The following is a 17,494-nucleotide window of genomic DNA, read 5'->3' on the forward strand; positions in this document are numbered from 1 at the left end:
AAAAAAAACAACAGCACGAAAAAAAAATCCTTCCTCGTGAGTTGCGCGGTTACCACGTGACTAAGTGGGCGTATTTAAGCTCCTGGCGCGAGATCCACAGTAAAAAGAAAAGGCAGTTCATCCGCGACGGTTGTCTTATCAACGGTAAGTCGACTTAACGTTAATATTGCTTTAATTTAATTTAATTATCTCAACATCTGCTGCTCATTAAGTACAGTTAGATACCTTTGTGTTAACATTAGCCGCGGGGCCCCCTTAAATTCCTTTTTTTTTAATTTTTTTGGGTTTTTTTAAATTTACCACGGGGTTCCTCTGGAGGGGAAAAAAAATTTAAATTTAAAAAACTAAAATTAAATTTTTAAATTTAAAAAAAATTTTAAAATATAAAAAAATTAAAACTATTGACTTCTTCTGAGCTAATTCAAAATATCGCCAGCTGTTTTTTAATGAATGTGTCACTATGTCCGCTCTATAAAAACGGGCAAAAAAGCCCGAAACTTCAATTCCCCTGGTTAAAAAAAAAAAACCAAAAATTATTAAAAAGATTATTTTTAAAAAAAAAAAAAAAAAAAAAAAAAAATGTATTTACTTTTTTTTTTTTTAAATAAAGGTATTATGAATTTATTAAGGTATAATTCGAACCTACATTTAAAATAAAATATGTTGCATTAAAGTTTTCCATGCGCCCATGATGAATAAAAAACACCTCGTATCGAGTATCTTTACTCTGCCAGTGTGGATAAATGTAAAAATAAAAATCCCATATTTATGCCTCCAGAGATTGCATATTTGACGCATATTTGAGGTACTGTAAAAACATATTGCTCTATAATTCATAACTATGTATGATATATTTGACTTCCACACGTCTAAGACTACACACACACACTCAATAACACTTTTTTTTCCGCAATTTGGAGAAATAAAATAAAAAAAAACCTTATTTTTCCTACCTCCAAGTGGCACATTTCACCATATTTGAGCTACTGTAAAATAATATTGCTCAATATTTCATGGCTAAGGATGGTATATCTGACTTCTGCACATCTAAGACTACACACACACTCAATATCAAGCACTTTTACTGCAGCAATTTGGAGAAATTCAATTATAAAAGTCCTTATTTTTACCTTATATTAAAATGGAATATTGCTCAATATTTCATGGCTATGGATGGTGTACTTGACTTCTACACATCTAAGACTACACAAAAACAAAAAAAAAAAAATTTTACCTAAAAAAATAAAAAAAAAAAAAAAAAAAAAATAAATTTTTTTACCCCAAATTTACCAAAATGAGATGTAAAAATATTGCTCAATATTTCATGGCTATGGATGGTGTACTTGACTTCTACACATCTTTTTTTGAAGACTATCACACTATAGTACTCAATATCAAGCACTTTTACTGCAGCAATTTGGAGAAATTAACAATAAAAGTCTTATTTTTTTCTCCAAAATGTAAGCACATTTATATTTGAGCTACTGTAAAATATATATTAGCTCCAAATATTTCCATATTTGGTTGGATGGTATATTTGACTTCTACACATCAAACACTACACACACACAAAATAAAAAACACCTTTAACAGCAAAAAATAGAAAAAAAAAAAAAAAAAAAATAATTTTTTTAATTAAAAAAAACACCATATTTGAGCTACTGTAAAATAATATTGCTCAATATTTCATGGCTAAAGGATGTTTTATTTAATTTAAGACTCCACACACACTCAATATCAAGCATTTTTACTGTACCAATTTGGAGAAATCTAAGAACAAATGTCCATATTTGTGCCTACCTCCAAGTGGCACATTTCACCCTATTTGAACTACTGTAAAATAATATTGCTCAATATTTCATGGCTATGGATGGTATATCTGTACTTCTGCACATCTAACACTACACATATACATAAATATCAAGCACTTTTACTGCAGCAATTTGGAGAAATTCAACAATAAAAGTCCTTATTTTTACCTCCAAGTGGCACATTTCACCATATTTGAGCTACTGTAAAATAATATTGCTCAACAATATTTCATGGCTATGGATGGTATATCTGACTTCTCCACATCTAACACTCCACAAATCCCCAAAATAAAAAACTTTTACTGCAGCAATTTGGAGAAATGTAAGAACAAAAGTTCATATTTGTACCTCCAAGTGGCATATTTCCCCATATTTGAGCTACTTTAAAATAATATTGCTCAATATTTCATGGCTAAGGATGGTATATCTGACTTCTACACATCTAAGACTACACATATACTCAATATCAAGCACTTTTACTGCAGCAATTTGGAGAAATTCAACAATAAAAGTCCATATTTTTACCTACAAGGGGAATATTTAACAACTTTGAGCTACTGTAAAATAATATTGCTCAATATTTCATGGCTATCGATGATGTACTTGACTTCTACACATCGAAGACTACACACACACTCAATATCAAGCATTTTTACTGTAGCAATTTGGAGAAATTCAACTATAAAAGTCCTTATTTTTACCTCCAAGTGGCACACTTTACCATATTTGAGCTACTGTAAAATAATATTGCTCAATATTTCATGGCTATGGATGGTGTACTTGACTTCTACACATCTAAGACTACACACACACTCAATATCAAGCATTTTTACTGTAGCAATTTGGAGAAATTCAACTATAAAAGTCCTTCATATTTTTTTGGTTTTTTTTAAATAATTTTAATTTTTATTTAAAAAAAAATAAAGAGAAATGCAACAATAAATGTCCTTATTTGTACCTCCAAGTGGCATATTTGACCTATTTGAGCTACTGTAAAATGATATTGCTCAATATTTCATGGCTATGGATGGTATATCTGACTTCCCTACACATCTAACACTACACATATACTCAATATCAAGCACTTTTACTGCAGCAATTTGGAGAAATGTAAGAACAAAAGTTCATATTTGTACCTCCAAGTGGCATATTTGACCACATTTGAGCTACTGTAAAATAATATTGCTCAATATTTCATGGCTATCGATGATGTACTTGACTTCTACACATCGAAGACTACACACACACTCAATATCAAGCATTTTTACTTTAGCAATTTGGAGAAATTCAACTATAAAGTAGTCCTTATTTTTACCTCCAAGTGGCACACTTTACCATATTTGAGCTACTGTAAAATAATATTGCTCAATATTTCATGGCTATGGATGGTGTACTTGACTTCTACACATCTAAGACTACACACACACTCAATATCAAGCATTTTTACTGTAGCAATTTGGAGAAATTCAACAATAATTGAGTCTGTTCTCAATATTTTTACCTTGCCATCTATAGTGGCACATTTCACCATATTTGAGCTACTGTAAAATAATATTGCTCAATATTTCATGGCTATGGGGTACTAAAAAAAAAAAAGGATGGTATATCTGACATCTGCACATCTACGACTACACACACACTTAATATCAAGCACTTTTACTGCAGCAATTTGGAGAAATTCAACAATAAATGTCCTTATTTGTACTTCCAAGTGGCACATTTGCACCATATTTGAGCTACTGTAAAATAATATTGCTCAATATTTCATGGCTATTGGATGGTATATCTGACTTATACACATCTAACACTACACAATACTTAAATATCAAGCACTTTTACTGCAGCAATTTGGAGAAATTCAACAATAAAGGTACTTATTTTTACCTCCAAGTGGCACATTTCACTATATTTGAGCTACTGTAAAATAATATTGCTCAATATTTCATGACTATGGATGGTATATCTGACTTCTACACATCTAACACTACACATATATCCTCAATATCAAACACTTTTACTGCAGCAATTTGGAGAAATTCAACAATAAATGTCCTTATTTTTTACGTCAAAGTGGCACATTTGACCATATTTGAGCTACTGTAAAATAATATTGCTCAATATTTCATCGCTATGCATGATGTACTTGACTTCTACACATCTAAGACTACACACACACTCAATATCAAGCATTTTTACTGTACCAATTTGGAGAAACCTAAGAATAAATGTCCATATTTGTACCTCAAGTGGCGCATTTCACCAGTGGCACATTTCACATTTGAGCTACTGTAAAATAATATTGCTCAATATTTCATGGCTATGGATGGTATATCTGACTTCTACACATCTAACACTACACATATACTCAATATCAAACACTTTTACTGCAGCAATTTGGAGAAATTCAACAATAAATGTCCTTATTTTTACGTCAAAGTGGCACATTTGACCATATTTGAGCTACTGTAAAATAATATTGCTCAATATTTCATGGCTATGGATGGTGTACTTGACTTCTACACATCTTAGACTACACACACACTCAATATCAAGCACTTTTACTGTACAAATTTGGAGAAATTTAAGAACAAAAGTCCATATTTGTACGTCCAAGTGGCATATTTCACAATACTTGAGCTACTGTAAAATAATATTGCTCAATATTTCATGGCTATGGATGGTGTACTTGACTTCTACACATCTAAGACTACACACACACTCAATATCAAGCACTTTTACTGTACCAATTTGGAGAAATCTAAGAACAAAAGTCCATATGTGTACCTCCAAATGGCATATTTGAGCTACTGTAAAATAATATTGCTCAATATTTCATGGCTATAGATGGTGTACTTGACTTCTACACATCTAAGACTACATTTGGAAATGTATATAGTCACACTTGTTTTAAGGAAATTCATAGAGTATTTTTAATTTTTCAGAAAAACATATATCATCTGAATGTCAACAAACTGTTTTTACTGTTGAGGTTCACAATGGGCCATTTTTTAAAGCAAAGTTATACTTTAAAAACATTGAAAAATAACATTAATTGGCCTAAATGAATTAAATACTATACGGGCCCTAACTTCATCACAGTTATGCCCCGTAGTATGTAACGCTAATTCAATGCTGTTTAATGCATTTAATTAGTGTGAAATGGTCATATCAACAAAGATGAGAGTGGTGGATAGCCACAGAACCAATTTGTTATTTTAAGGTAAGAAGTCAAAGGACCTTTGACAATGGCCATGCATGTTTGTTCATCATTACAATGTGGCATCATTTCCCAAAGTTATGTAGCGTCTACCGACAAGTAAGCATTACATTCTTGATCCTAGTGGTTGCCTTATGTCTTATATTTCAATATTATATCATTACATTATAAACTACGCTTCGGCCTCATAAAGAAAACAATGTCTGACAAGGACGTCGATGACCTTGCAGAGTTTAAGCAATTTAAAAGCTAAGTAAAAAGTTCAAATTCAGAGTTTCTTCATAAAATAAAATAAAATAATTAGTAAAGCAATACTTACCCGCTCTTTCCAGGCATTTTCATGTAATAAACGTGTAATACACAAGCAGGTCAGTAAATTATCCGTTAGGACGTATCACTCTGTTTGTGTGATGTCTTCTCCAACAACAACCTGTCTCAAGGTATTATGGGGGATTTCTCGTGTAGGTGTGAAAAAACACCAAGATCTGTCGCTCCACTTGAAGTTAAAAATCATTACAGGTCTATCCAAACCTTTTATAATTAGCCCATCTTTGATAGGATGGCTTAAAAATAAATGTAATTTATTAACGATATCTGCAAGACATACTCAACTATATAAATAAAAGTTACTTTCTAAAGTTATGTATTTATCGAAAAACATTTTACTCTTGGAAAGTATAAAATACAGATACAGTATACAGTATATCGGCCAGGAAATATTGAGCAATGTGTTTTTACAGTAGTTCAAACATGGGAAAATATGCTCTATATATCTAGATCTGTAGATAGAACTATGGGACTTTTATTGTTGAATTTCTCCAAATTGCTGCAGTAAAAGTGCTTGATATTGAGTATGTGTGTAGTCTTACATGTGCAGAAGTCAAATATACCATTCATAGCCATGAAATATTGAGCAATATTATTTTACAGTAGCTCAAATGTGGTCAAATGTGCCACTTGGAGGTATACATATGGACTTTTATTGTTGATTTCTCCAAATTGCTGCAGTATTCTCAAAGTGCTTGATATTGAGTGTCTGTGTAGGTGTAAGATGTGTAGAAGTCAAATACACCATCCATAGCCATGAAATATTGAGCAATATTATTTTACAGTAGCTCAAATGTAGTGAAAAACTACAATTAGAAAAAAAAAAAAAATAATTTTTTTTTTGAATTTCTCCGTAAAATTGCTACAGTAAAAATGCTTGATATTGAGTGTGTGTGTAGTCTTAGATGTGTAGAAGTCAAGCACACCATCCATAGCCATGAAATATTGAGCAAAATAATTTTACAGTAGTCAAATATGCCATTTGAGGGACACATAGACTTTTGTCCTTAGATTTCTCCAAATTGGTACAGTAAAAGTGCTTGATATTGAGTGTGTGTGTAGTCTTAGATGTGTAGAAGTCAAGTACATCATCAATAGCCATGAAATATTGAAGAATATTATTTTACAGTAGCTCAAATATGGTGAAATGTGCCACTTTGACGTTAAAATAAGGACATTTATTGTTGAATTTCTCCAAATTGCTGCAGTAAAAGGGCTTGAAATTGAGGGTGTGTGTAGTTGAGGTGTAAATTGTATTTTTTCTCCTAATTGCTGAAAAAAGGGATTTTTTAAGGAGTGGGGGTTTTGTTTTATATGTAGAAATAAAGTACACCATCCATAGCCATGAAATATTGAAGAATATTATTTTACAGTAGCTCAAATGTGGTCAAATATGCCACTTGGAGGTACCCCTATGGACTTTGTTTTTTAAATTTCTCCAAATTGCTGCAGTAAAAGTGCTTGATATTGAGTATATGTTTAGTGTTAGATGTGTAGAAGTCAGATATACCATCCATAGCCATGAAATATTGAGCAATATTATTTTACAGTAGTTCAAATAGGGTGAAATGTGCCACTTGGAGGTACAAATATGGACATTTGTTCTTAGATTTCTCCAAATTGGTACAGTAAAAATGCTTGATATTGTGTGTGTGTGTAGTCTTAGATGTGTAGAAGTCAAGTACACCATCCATAGCGATGAAATATTGAGCAATATTATTTTACAGTAGCTCAAATATGGTCAAATGTGCCACTTTGACGAAAAAAAAGTACCTTTATTGTTGAATTTCTCCAAATTGCTACAGTAAAAGTGCTTGATATTGAGTATGTGTGTAGTGTTAGATGTGTAGAAGTCAGATATACCATCCATAGCCATGAAATATTGAGCAATATTATTTTACACTAGCTCAAATGTGGTCAAATATGCCACTTGGAGGTAAACATATGGACTTTTATTGTTGAATTTCTCCAAATTGCTGCAGTAAAAGTGCTTGATATTGAGTATATGTGTAGTGTTAGATGTGTAGAAGTCAGATATACCATCCATAGCCATGAAATATTGAGCAATATTATTTTACAGTAGCTCAAATAGGGTGAAATGTGCCACTTGGAGGTACAAATAAGGACATTTATTGTTGAATTTCTCCAAATTGCTGCAGTAAAAGTGCTTGATATTGAGTGTGTGTGTAGTCGTAGAAGTGCAGAAAAAAAAAACACCCCCCTCCCCCATGAAATATTGAGCAATATGTTTTTACAGTAGCTCAAATATGGTAAAGTGTGCCACTTGGAGGTAAAAAAAAAGACTTTTATTGCTGAATTTCTCCAAATTGCTACAGTAAAAATGCTTGATATTGAGTGTGTGTGTAGTCTTAGATGTGTAGTTAAGTCAGGTACATCATCCATAGCCATGAAATATTGAGCAATATTATTTTACAGTAGCTCAAATATGGTGAAATATGCCACTTGGAGGTACAAATATGGACTTTTGTTCTTAAATTTCTCCAAATTGCTGCAGTAAAAGTGCTTGATATTGAGTGTGTGTGTAGTCTAAGATGTGTAGAAGTCAGATATACCCTCCAAAACCAAAAAATAATAAAAAAAAATATTATAAAAGAACAAAAATAAAAAAAAGGGCCCCTTGAAGAAAAAAAAAAGAATTTTAATAAAAAAATTTCACCAAATTACAACAGTAGAAGTCAGATATACCACCAACCATGAAATATTGAAAAATATTTTAAAGTACCAAAAAAGGGAAAGGTGCCCTTGGGGGGAAAAAAAAGGTTTTTTTTTTTTAAAATGCTTGATATTGAGTATGTGTGTAGTGTTAGATGTGTAGAAGTCAGATATACCATCCATAACCAAAAAAAATTTAACAAAATTATTTTACAGTAGCTCAAATATGGTGAAATACCCCCCTAGATTTTTGGAGGTACAAATAAGGACATTTATTGTTGCATTTCTCCAAATTGCTGCAAAAAAAGGGTTTAATATTAAAAAATAGTGTATATGTAGTGTTCGACGTGTTGTCTTAGTCAACGGTAAGTCACTATAGCGTTGAAATATTGAGCTTTTAATATTATATTAAATTATCTCAAATCTGCTGCTCATTGGAAGTACAGTTAGATACCTTTATTGTTGAATTTCTCCAAATTAGCCATAAAAGTGCTTGATATTGAGTATATGTGTAGTCTTAGATGTGTAGAAGTCAGATATACCATCCTTAGCCATGAAATATTGAGCAATATTATTTTACAGTAGCTCAAATATGGTGAAAAATTACCTTGTTTTAACGTTTAGTTGGTGTGTTTGTAGAAGTAGATATACCACGGTGGTTCCTACTGGAGGTAACGAAAAGGACTTTTAACGTTAAATTTCTCCAAATTGCTAAAGTCACATTATTATGGTTACAATTTAGTGTTGAAGTAAATCTAACGACACTAAACTATTGACTTCTTGTTTTTACAGTAGCTCAAATGTGGTCAAAATATGCCACTTGGTAAAAGCTGTTTTATTGTTATTTTTAAATTTTTTATCAAATTACATCATCCATAGCCATGAAATATTGGCAATATTATTTTTCAGTATGCCTCAAATATGGTAAAGTGTGCCCCTTGGGGGAAAAAAAAAAAAATTTTTTTTTTTAAATTTTAAAAAATAAAAAAAAAAAAAAATTTAATATATATTTTTTTTTTTATTATTGGAGAAGGGAAAAAAAAAAAAAAAAAAAAAAATTAATAAAAAAAAAAAAAAATTTTTTTAAAAAAAAAAAAAAATAAAAAAAAAAAAACAATAAAAAAAAAAAAAAATAATTTTTTTTTTTATTTTTACTCAAAAAGAAAAAAAAAAAAAAAAAAAAAGTGGTTTTTTTTTAATGACGGAGGGGAAAAAAAAAATAAAAAAAAAAATATTTTAATAAAAAAATTAAAAAAAAAAAAAAAATTTTTTTAAAAAACAAAAAAAAAGGCTTTAAAGAATAGTGACGTTATGTTAATTTCCTCTTTTAGGTATCTTGAGAGAGAAAATGAGTTTCGGTGCAAAGCTTAAACACAGTCAACAGATGTCTGATGAAAATATAAAGGTGAGTCATTTGTGTGCCTTCAGATTAGTATTCAATGGTTAATGTTGACATTTAGGGCTGGTATTCATTTAAGGGGTAAGATATTATCACGATAGCTTGACATTGTGTGGATGATCTCAGCATACAGGCCATTTGACTTAATTAACAGCCGGTAACAATTAAAGAAAGATACCATTTTAAAAGGCAAAATTATCAGGAAGAAATCACTCCTGACGTGTGTTTTTTTTTTTTTTTTTTTTTGCCCCTTTTCTTTCTCAAAGTGTGCCCAAGAATTACTCTTAAGGCTTTTTTTTTTTTTTTTTTTTTTTTTTTAATTATAAGCTTCCTTCTATGTTAAAAGGTCTGCCAATCTGAGCAGGCAGCTGTCAAATGACAATAAAAAGACTTCTCTGTCAGTATTGTATTGAGTGGCAAGAGACTATTTAACTGCATTGTTTGGACTGAAGTGAGGGTGACTCTACTGTCATTAATACCAATTTAATGTCCTAACTATTTAAATATGTTGCACATTATGGCAGATCTTAATTTTTTTTTAATCTAAATTGCCAGTGTTATGATTTACATGGCTGTACCTCAAGTACTTTCAGACATGGTCTCTACCACAACTCAAAATTAGACCTGAAACACACTAGCAGTGTTGTGAAGCTGTGGCCAAACATTAACCAGCTTGGCTTGTTGTCTGCTCTGTAATGAGCCCGGAGGAGAAACTTTCCCACGGCTGAAAGAATTTATGCTCTGCCCCTGTTCCCACACCTGTGGGCCTGTTGCACATGGCAGCAGTGCTGTTGAGCCACTTCACTTATGCCCTCTCCCATGGTGACAGTGTAACTAAAGTAAAGCGTGCAAAGTGATGCTAAGCCCTGATGAATAGAGGCTTTGAAAATGAGAACACCGGTCATGTTAGGTTCCCATGTGACTCAAGAGTTTTTCAAGACTCACCTTGGAAGGGGGTTAGGATCTTGCCTTTTGTTTACCATTCTTGTATTGCTCATTTGTAATCTTCTCAGCTATAAGGTGACACTTTTTGTCTTCCAGAGCTTTTTCACACCATCACAAAAGGCAATGGGACCCCCCAGGCAAACCCTGCAAGTTCTCCAACCCTCAGCTATCAACAAAGATTTGGGAAGGTCAGCTCAGGTAGGCAGTGGCTTGTGAAAGTCATTTGATTTGGGCGTCTTTTCAATGTTTACATTAGATCAAAACTGTTTAAAATTGTTCACTAACAGAACAAGTATAAAAGCCTCTAAATGAGTTTCCTCTTTTTAGATGGGTAAGGTCGTTCCCAAACGGAAACAATGGAGCGCAGAACAAACTAGGGGTCCAAAGAGGGTGAAGGTAGAAGTTAAAGCCACACAAACAGAAGAAACTCAATGTACGTCAGATGGCATGTCCAATGAAGCTTATGAACTTATGGTCAAAGGTAGGTAGAGATTCATGATGAATGACAAATTGTAGAGTCAAGACAGGAATTTTGCATTTATCTTGAATCATTGCTGTTGTAGAAACTCCTCCTTCCACCTACTGGAAAGAGGTAGCCGAGGAGCGTCGGAAGGCCTTGTACAATGTTCTACAGGAGAATGAGAAGGTGAGTTAATCACTAAGAGATGGCTAATGTTTAGCTGCCAATTGAGCTGTTCCCACGCTCCCACTGACTGAGTCAACCTTAGTTGGCCCCAGTCCAGCTGGCAGTGAATTTGTTAACTCTACACCTAAAATATACTTATTTGCCTCTATGAAAACTATCCTAAGGTGCCATTCCTGTAATATTTAAACACTTGTTTGGAACTTTATTTTGATTATAGTATTTGTCAGATGCTTTATTTTTTTCATCACAATTTTCACTTGCCCTGAAAAAACTAAACCATGATATTTGTTGGGCTCTGTACCATGAACATATGTTCTTACATTTGTAGAAACAAGATTTGTAGGCCAGTTTTCCTCTGCAGTACTTCATTATAATGCTGTTTTGTCTCAAACTTTTATCAAGCTTAATGCTTCTGCCATTTGGATACACTTGGCCATATTGCAATTTTGATTATTCAGCAATCGTGCAGAGACACTGTGCAATGGTTCTGCTTTTGTCTGCCTTTTTAAACTTGGTTTGTCATGTATAATGTTTCTCTCTTTAAACCAGTTGCACAAGGACATTGAGTCCAAAGACGAACGGATAACAAAGCTCAAGTGTGAAAATGAAGAGCTGCATGAGCTGGCACAACACGTACAGTACATGGCTGATATGATTGAGGTAGGCACACTGCTATTACAGTCTGTTAAGTAAACTTGAAACAAAGTGGACTACCCTGCGGGATCTCTCTGGATACATGAGCAAACTTAATGTGCTTTTTTTTTTTTTTTTTTTTTTTTTAAGAGACTGACTGGGAAGGGCCCAGACAATCTGGAGCAACTGAGAGAAATGGCCCTTGATGTGTGATGATGATGATGATGACAGTGAAGTGGAAGAGCAGAGTGAGGATGAGGACTCAGATTACAGTCAGTGCAATACGCATGAAGAAGAGGCCTCAGAACATGAAGAAGAGGCCTCAGACGATGAAGTTGGACCCTCAGGAGAGCAAGATTGACACAAATCTGTCTGTCATGGGACTTTGATTTGCTTAAGCAGGTCAGCAGATTTTGGCAGCAACAAGTGGCATCCCTTTAAATGGGCTTTTCAAAATAATTTATGTACTTGTTTATGGCCTGTAATTTTATATTTTTAAACCTTGAACAGACGGGCTGGTTTCTTTTTGAAATTATTTTTGCTTTTGTCAGTTCATCTTCAAGTAAAGAGGCCATTAAAACTAAGCATGTGTAAGACTTTGGCACAGCAGGCATTTTGACATGTCTATGTAGGAGAACAGGCATTGATGACAAAATTGTGGCTGAATTTATTTTTAGTCACTCCAGTTTAAGGGGCCTGGTATTGTGCATGCTGGCTCACTGTCATGGTGTACTGCGACGCTCTTATAGATCAGATTGATGGTGGGAACAGGGCCCAGCATCCTTGTCACCAGTCTGTACAGTGACTTGCAGCTTAGGTTTTTTTTATTTTTAAAATCTGATTATTTGAAGGCTAAACTATCAGCCAGCTGCTTTCTTTAGTTTGCTTCCAGTTAACAGGAAAATGACCCCTGTGCTTGCCTTGCTGTTAAAGGTCAAAGTGTGTGCTGTGAAAAGTCTTGATGTTGCTAGATTCACTGCCAGTTGTGGGCAATGCTCTAGGCCACAAGTGTTTTGGTTTACACTGTAAAACTGTACTTATGACAATATTATGTACATAAAGCATCTGTAAAATAAACACTTTTTAAAAAAAATCTTACTTTGAATTGTTATGCATATGGGTCTGACTGTTCCTACCATGCCCTTGAAGAGTAGTTGCTGTGCCTCCAGCATGTAGATTCTGAGCAGCACTCCTCCTGGGTCCTGTTCTTCAAATATAGCTTAATGCCTCTGTAATACTTCAAATGTGAAGGGGGGTCATTTGTAGTGATGTGTCTGGGACTTGTTACCTGTAACTGCATCTGGCCCTCAGTGCTTTATTTTGGTTCACTCACCATTCTGTCATTTTGTTGACAGCAGGCAGCTGTATTTAAAAGGTGTAAAGCACACTGTGCACTACCTGCTCAGCTCCAAATGGCAGATTCAGTTGGCAACTAACTGAACATAGTTGAGCATTTAGTTAGTTCAGGTTTAAATGACCTGCTGACTGACCCTCAGTGATCAAAGGTTATTGGACAAGCAGTGGTGAAAACTCAACTACTGTACTGGAATTAAACAAATTGTACCTAAATATTTGTTTTATGCTACTCTATATATAAAAATTTAACTTTGACAGCTTGTATGCAATATCTCAATCTGAACTGTTTTTTGCTGAGGAAACTACCAGAAGTTCAATATTGTGGTGTCAGGTATTTTCCAGTCCTCTTGACCCTGATCACTGTTCAGTTTCCTACTCCCTTCAGGGATCCAGATACAGGATACTAAAGTATTCAGTAATCTGTATATATGTAAAAATCCAATCCACAAAGACAATGCTAACAAAGACAGTCTTGACTTAGTTAAACACATCCCACATTTTGTAGATTTAATTATGCAAAAATAAACTTTTATTGCAACTTTTGATGAACAGAGGAAATACTGACAATGGAAAGAGTAGTATGCAACTAAATGGATCAGTACAGAAGCTATTGACCACAGAAATGGATAAAGATCAATTTCAGCAAAGATATTCTTAAAACCACTCTCTAAATAATTCAAGATTGTGACAACTTGTAGTTAGTGATTAGGAATCCAACAGCCAACAAATCAACTTGAGTTAACACTGGTAAGCTACAAGTGTGTAAAAAGAAAGTAGCTCACTCAGGGAAATAAAATAACAAACACTGAATGAGTGGGTGAATTAGATACTTTACCAAAATACTGTAATGCTATTCACATCTCAGAAGAAATAAAAGTAACCGTTACTTAAAATATGGACCATGTTTTGCAAAGGATGTATAGAAAAAAAACCTAAGCCATCTTTAGCTTTTAGTAACAACTTCACACATTTACAGATTACAATACAAAAAGGAAAATACATTTCATAAAAATATTACTACTGGTTTTTAATCAATATGGCTTTTGGACTGTGCAGTTAGAACCAAATGATAAGATTCATATATTAAGGGTTTGTCTTATTTTTAAGTTGTGCTTTAAAGATAAGTGAGTATTCTGGCCAAAATGCAAACACTGTGTTACATACATTCTCTTTAATAAATCATGAACTCTTATTAAAAGACCATTTTAAAATTAATTTTTCCTTTGGTTACAGTAAATCTAAGTAATAAAGTAAAATTTCTAATATATAATGTCCCATTGGGACCTTTTAGGGAAACAAAATCTATAATACTATTAGCAAATCTTAATATTCTCCAAAATAATAATTTATCTAATATAATTCATTCAAAATAAACTCCAATTAAAGTTAAGCATGAAATCATTTGCATGGATAAACATAACATGAAGGCCTTTTTATATGATAAACAATATTTCAAATACCAGACCTGCTCCAAAATAGAACATAAATATACAATTAATTTACATAACAATGCCATCTGCACTATTACAGTATAACTCCAAAGAATATTAGAATTACAAGGAGTAAATAATAAATAAGATGTGTGAACAAATGTGAGCTTTGTCACTGTGCACTAGCACAAGACTCAGTAGTACAGTTACAATGAGAAAAGTTGGTATTAGGCGCCTATCTCGGGTCAGTTTCCCCCACATTACAGTTAGGTTGCAGGGAAATTAAACATACCCAAAACATACCAAACAGAACACTTCATTCTGCAGCTTCTCATAAAAAAAAAAGCCTAATTTCTAATCCTGCCATTAGCTCACATAATGTATAAATGTGCAGTTAGCCCAAACTGAGGCTACACCTTTACTCAGCTCCTCTCTGTACATTTATTGAGAAAGTGTACGATCCTATACCACATTTATTGCCCTCGAATGGCTCCGTACCTGGTAGGAAAAATACATTTACAAAAGAGTGTATCTGTGGAACGTGCCTGTTCGACCATATCAAGGCTCAAATGGTCAAAGCTGACTTTATCAAACGTCTTCTCACGTCAGCTAGGTGCAAAAAGTCACGTATGTACAGAAAAATTGCACTTGTTCAACTGCAAGTATGAGAAAACTCTGATATAAACTGCTGAGTGAGTGAACCTTGGGCACTGTGCTGACCTGTTTCACCTCTGCCCTTCAGTTTTTCCTGTTCCTCCTGTGATAGATAGCTGAGGTCAAAATCTATTCAAGACTGTAAACTGCTGTTAAACTAGAGCTTTTAAACCACATCACTTCCTCCTAGAAGCCATTCTCAATTTATTAATGGTCCTCCCTGCCACAAAACACACATCTTTCAACCATACAAGAATCCCTGAAACTCAAAATGGAACGTACTAGAAAAACGGAACTTAAAAATATATTTTAAATACAAGCACATATATTACACCGGCTGTGTAAAATATGCCATATTTACATGCCTTACAAGGAGTGCAAATCTTCTGAAAGCGCCAGAAAACATTTCCTAATGCAAAACCACCAACTAAAACATGTGATAAACAGTGATTATACAAAGATCATAATTAGTATATTGCGCAACACAACTGACTGTAACAATCAAGATGATAATTAATCAGTGAGTAAGTGATACAAGTGTTGTGTGCAGTGAATAGCTTGTTGATAGAGGTTATATGAAGATGCATTGCTCGAAATTCTAGTTTCCACAGTCTTTTGGAGCACCTTTCAGCGGCTGTGTCCAATCCACTTCTCCAGTTAAAGTCAACCTGACCGGTCTGCCTGGCTCAGAAAGCAGGGAGAGGAAGGGAGGGTGGAGGGTGGGGAGAGTGTGTGTGAAAGTGGAGATGATGGAGGAACAAGGAGTGTAAGTGTGTGTGCGTGCAGGAGGGGTATAGGTTGTGTGTCGTTGTGGTTAAGACAGTTTGTTTGGTGTTAGTTCCTTTTAAGGAGGCAGTATCAGTAAAAACAGTGGATTAATGTGGCGGTGTGGAGAAGTCTGCGCCAAAAAGCAGATCAATAAAGTGATCAGTCATTAACAGCCCTGTGAGGTGTGCAGTGTGTGGGGGGTAAAGCTGAGGGGCAGTGCTGTCCTTGGAGCTTGGGCTGAGATGTCATTTGTGATGTTTTCAGTGGCACGGTGGCTCAGAAGGCAGTGGTGACAGCGTTTCCTCGCCGCGTCCCTAGACGGAAAATTTCCCCCGGCACCGTGTCCAGCTGTTCGTACGCCAGCCGCCCCTCCTCACCTGCCACAAACACAAGGGTCGTCTATAAACACTGATGACAGATAACCTTTTTCAGTCCAAGGGTTAAGAGTAATCCAGTTTAAAGTCTAATCCAGTGTGCACCACAAGCTCTTAAAGGTCTAGAGTGTACGATTTAGTGGCATATAGCGGTGCAGTTGCAGATTGCAACTCCCTCGCTTCATCCTCCACTTCCAAGCGTGAAGGAGAAAGGCCCAATCTGGAGCCAGTGTTTGTTTTTTTTCCCTTCTGGGCTACTGTAGAGACTATGGCGGCTCAAAATAGCAGCCTCAATAGAAGGCGACCCGTGGCGTGTGTAGATTTTCATTTTCAGGGGATTATACACTAAAACACACCAATGAATATTATGTTCCATATCTATCAATGGATCCTCCTAAATGTTTCACACTGGACCTTTAAGAAAACAGAAGGCTGAAGAAACTAAATATTCCTGTATTATACTGTACAAACCATTCATTTACATCTATGCTTTATGGTGTGAGGTACAGTGTAGCAGTTATGTATAAAATACAGTTCAGAAATAATAGTTTAACAAAAGGCCACGCTGAGTAATAATTTCCAAAAATATTTTACTCACCAAATGTGAGCAGGGTTTCTATGGCAACATGGCGAAGCTCTTCATCAGCTGAATCACACAGTGCTACGACCGCCCTGATACTCTCTACTGCCTGCAGACAGACAGACGGACAGGAAAACACTGTTTATGACAAATTCTTCATGAGTGTCACATTTCAAATCTGTAGTATTTGTAGAATAAGTAGCAAAAAGCAATGCCATGTTTAAATACAATTTTTACCCAGTAAGAGTTTTAAAGTCTATCTCAATAGAATATCTATATGCCACATGTAGTGTTGACTGAAAGAATAACGGTTCACTGTAATCATTCCCCCCTCCATACTGTCTTACAGTGTGCAAGAACACATGTTAAAGTTCAGCTGCAGCTAACTTGAAACAGTCTCAATAACCAAATCAAGTGGTTATCTTCGTCCTGGCAGTTGGGAGTAGATTTATTGCTGGTGTTGTGTCCTGGCTACAAACTACATGCAACTACCAGGAAGTATCACTCCACTGTGAACTTAAGAATGCATTTTTTGCACAGAACAAGGACTGCATGTTTTCTACTCCACCTCTTACACTAAAGTCAGGCTGGGGAGAGATCTCTTCATGGCCAGGAAATAGGAGGAATGTTAACAGTGGACAACAGCTCTTTAAACGTACATATGGCATGTTAAGCCTATCT

At 34.5% G+C, this 17,494-nt stretch overlaps 2 protein-coding genes across 5 annotated transcripts in view; one reads left to right on the plus strand and one right to left on the minus strand.

Annotated features, from left to right (window-relative positions):
* The first annotated feature begins 40 nt into the window (after nucleotides 1-40).
* gmnn (geminin DNA replication inhibitor) lies at nucleotides 41-13,220 on the plus strand. Its single transcript, XM_051391422.1, is given in 8 exon segments — nucleotides 41-144; nucleotides 9,360-9,433; nucleotides 10,469-10,570; nucleotides 10,700-10,853; nucleotides 10,936-11,018; nucleotides 11,568-11,678; nucleotides 11,802-11,861; nucleotides 11,863-13,220. Coding segments are annotated over 7 exon segments (717 nt in total). The 5' UTR covers nucleotides 41-144; nucleotides 9,360-9,376; the 3' UTR covers nucleotides 12,013-13,220.
* Nucleotides 13,221-13,513: 293 nt separating this feature from the next.
* Nucleotides 13,514-17,494, minus strand: part of ripor2 (RHO family interacting cell polarization regulator 2) — a 65,912-nt gene continuing 61,931 nt past the window's right edge. For all 4 annotated transcript variants that reach the window (XM_051391389.1, XM_051391388.1, XM_051391391.1 and 1 more), the window contains 2 exons: nucleotides 16,832-16,922; nucleotides 13,514-16,236 (listed from right to left, as the gene is read on the minus strand). In XM_051391389.1, coding sequence (XP_051247349.1) covers nucleotides 16,136-16,236; nucleotides 16,832-16,922 — 192 coding nt within the window. In that variant the 3' untranslated portion in view covers nucleotides 13,514-16,135. The remainder of the gene's footprint in view (nucleotides 16,237-16,831; nucleotides 16,923-17,494) is intronic.

Source organism: Dicentrarchus labrax, unplaced genomic scaffold (genome assembly GCF_905237075.1).
Source record: "Dicentrarchus labrax unplaced genomic scaffold, dlabrax2021, whole genome shotgun sequence".
NCBI lineage: Eukaryota > Metazoa > Chordata > Actinopteri > Moronidae > Dicentrarchus > Dicentrarchus labrax.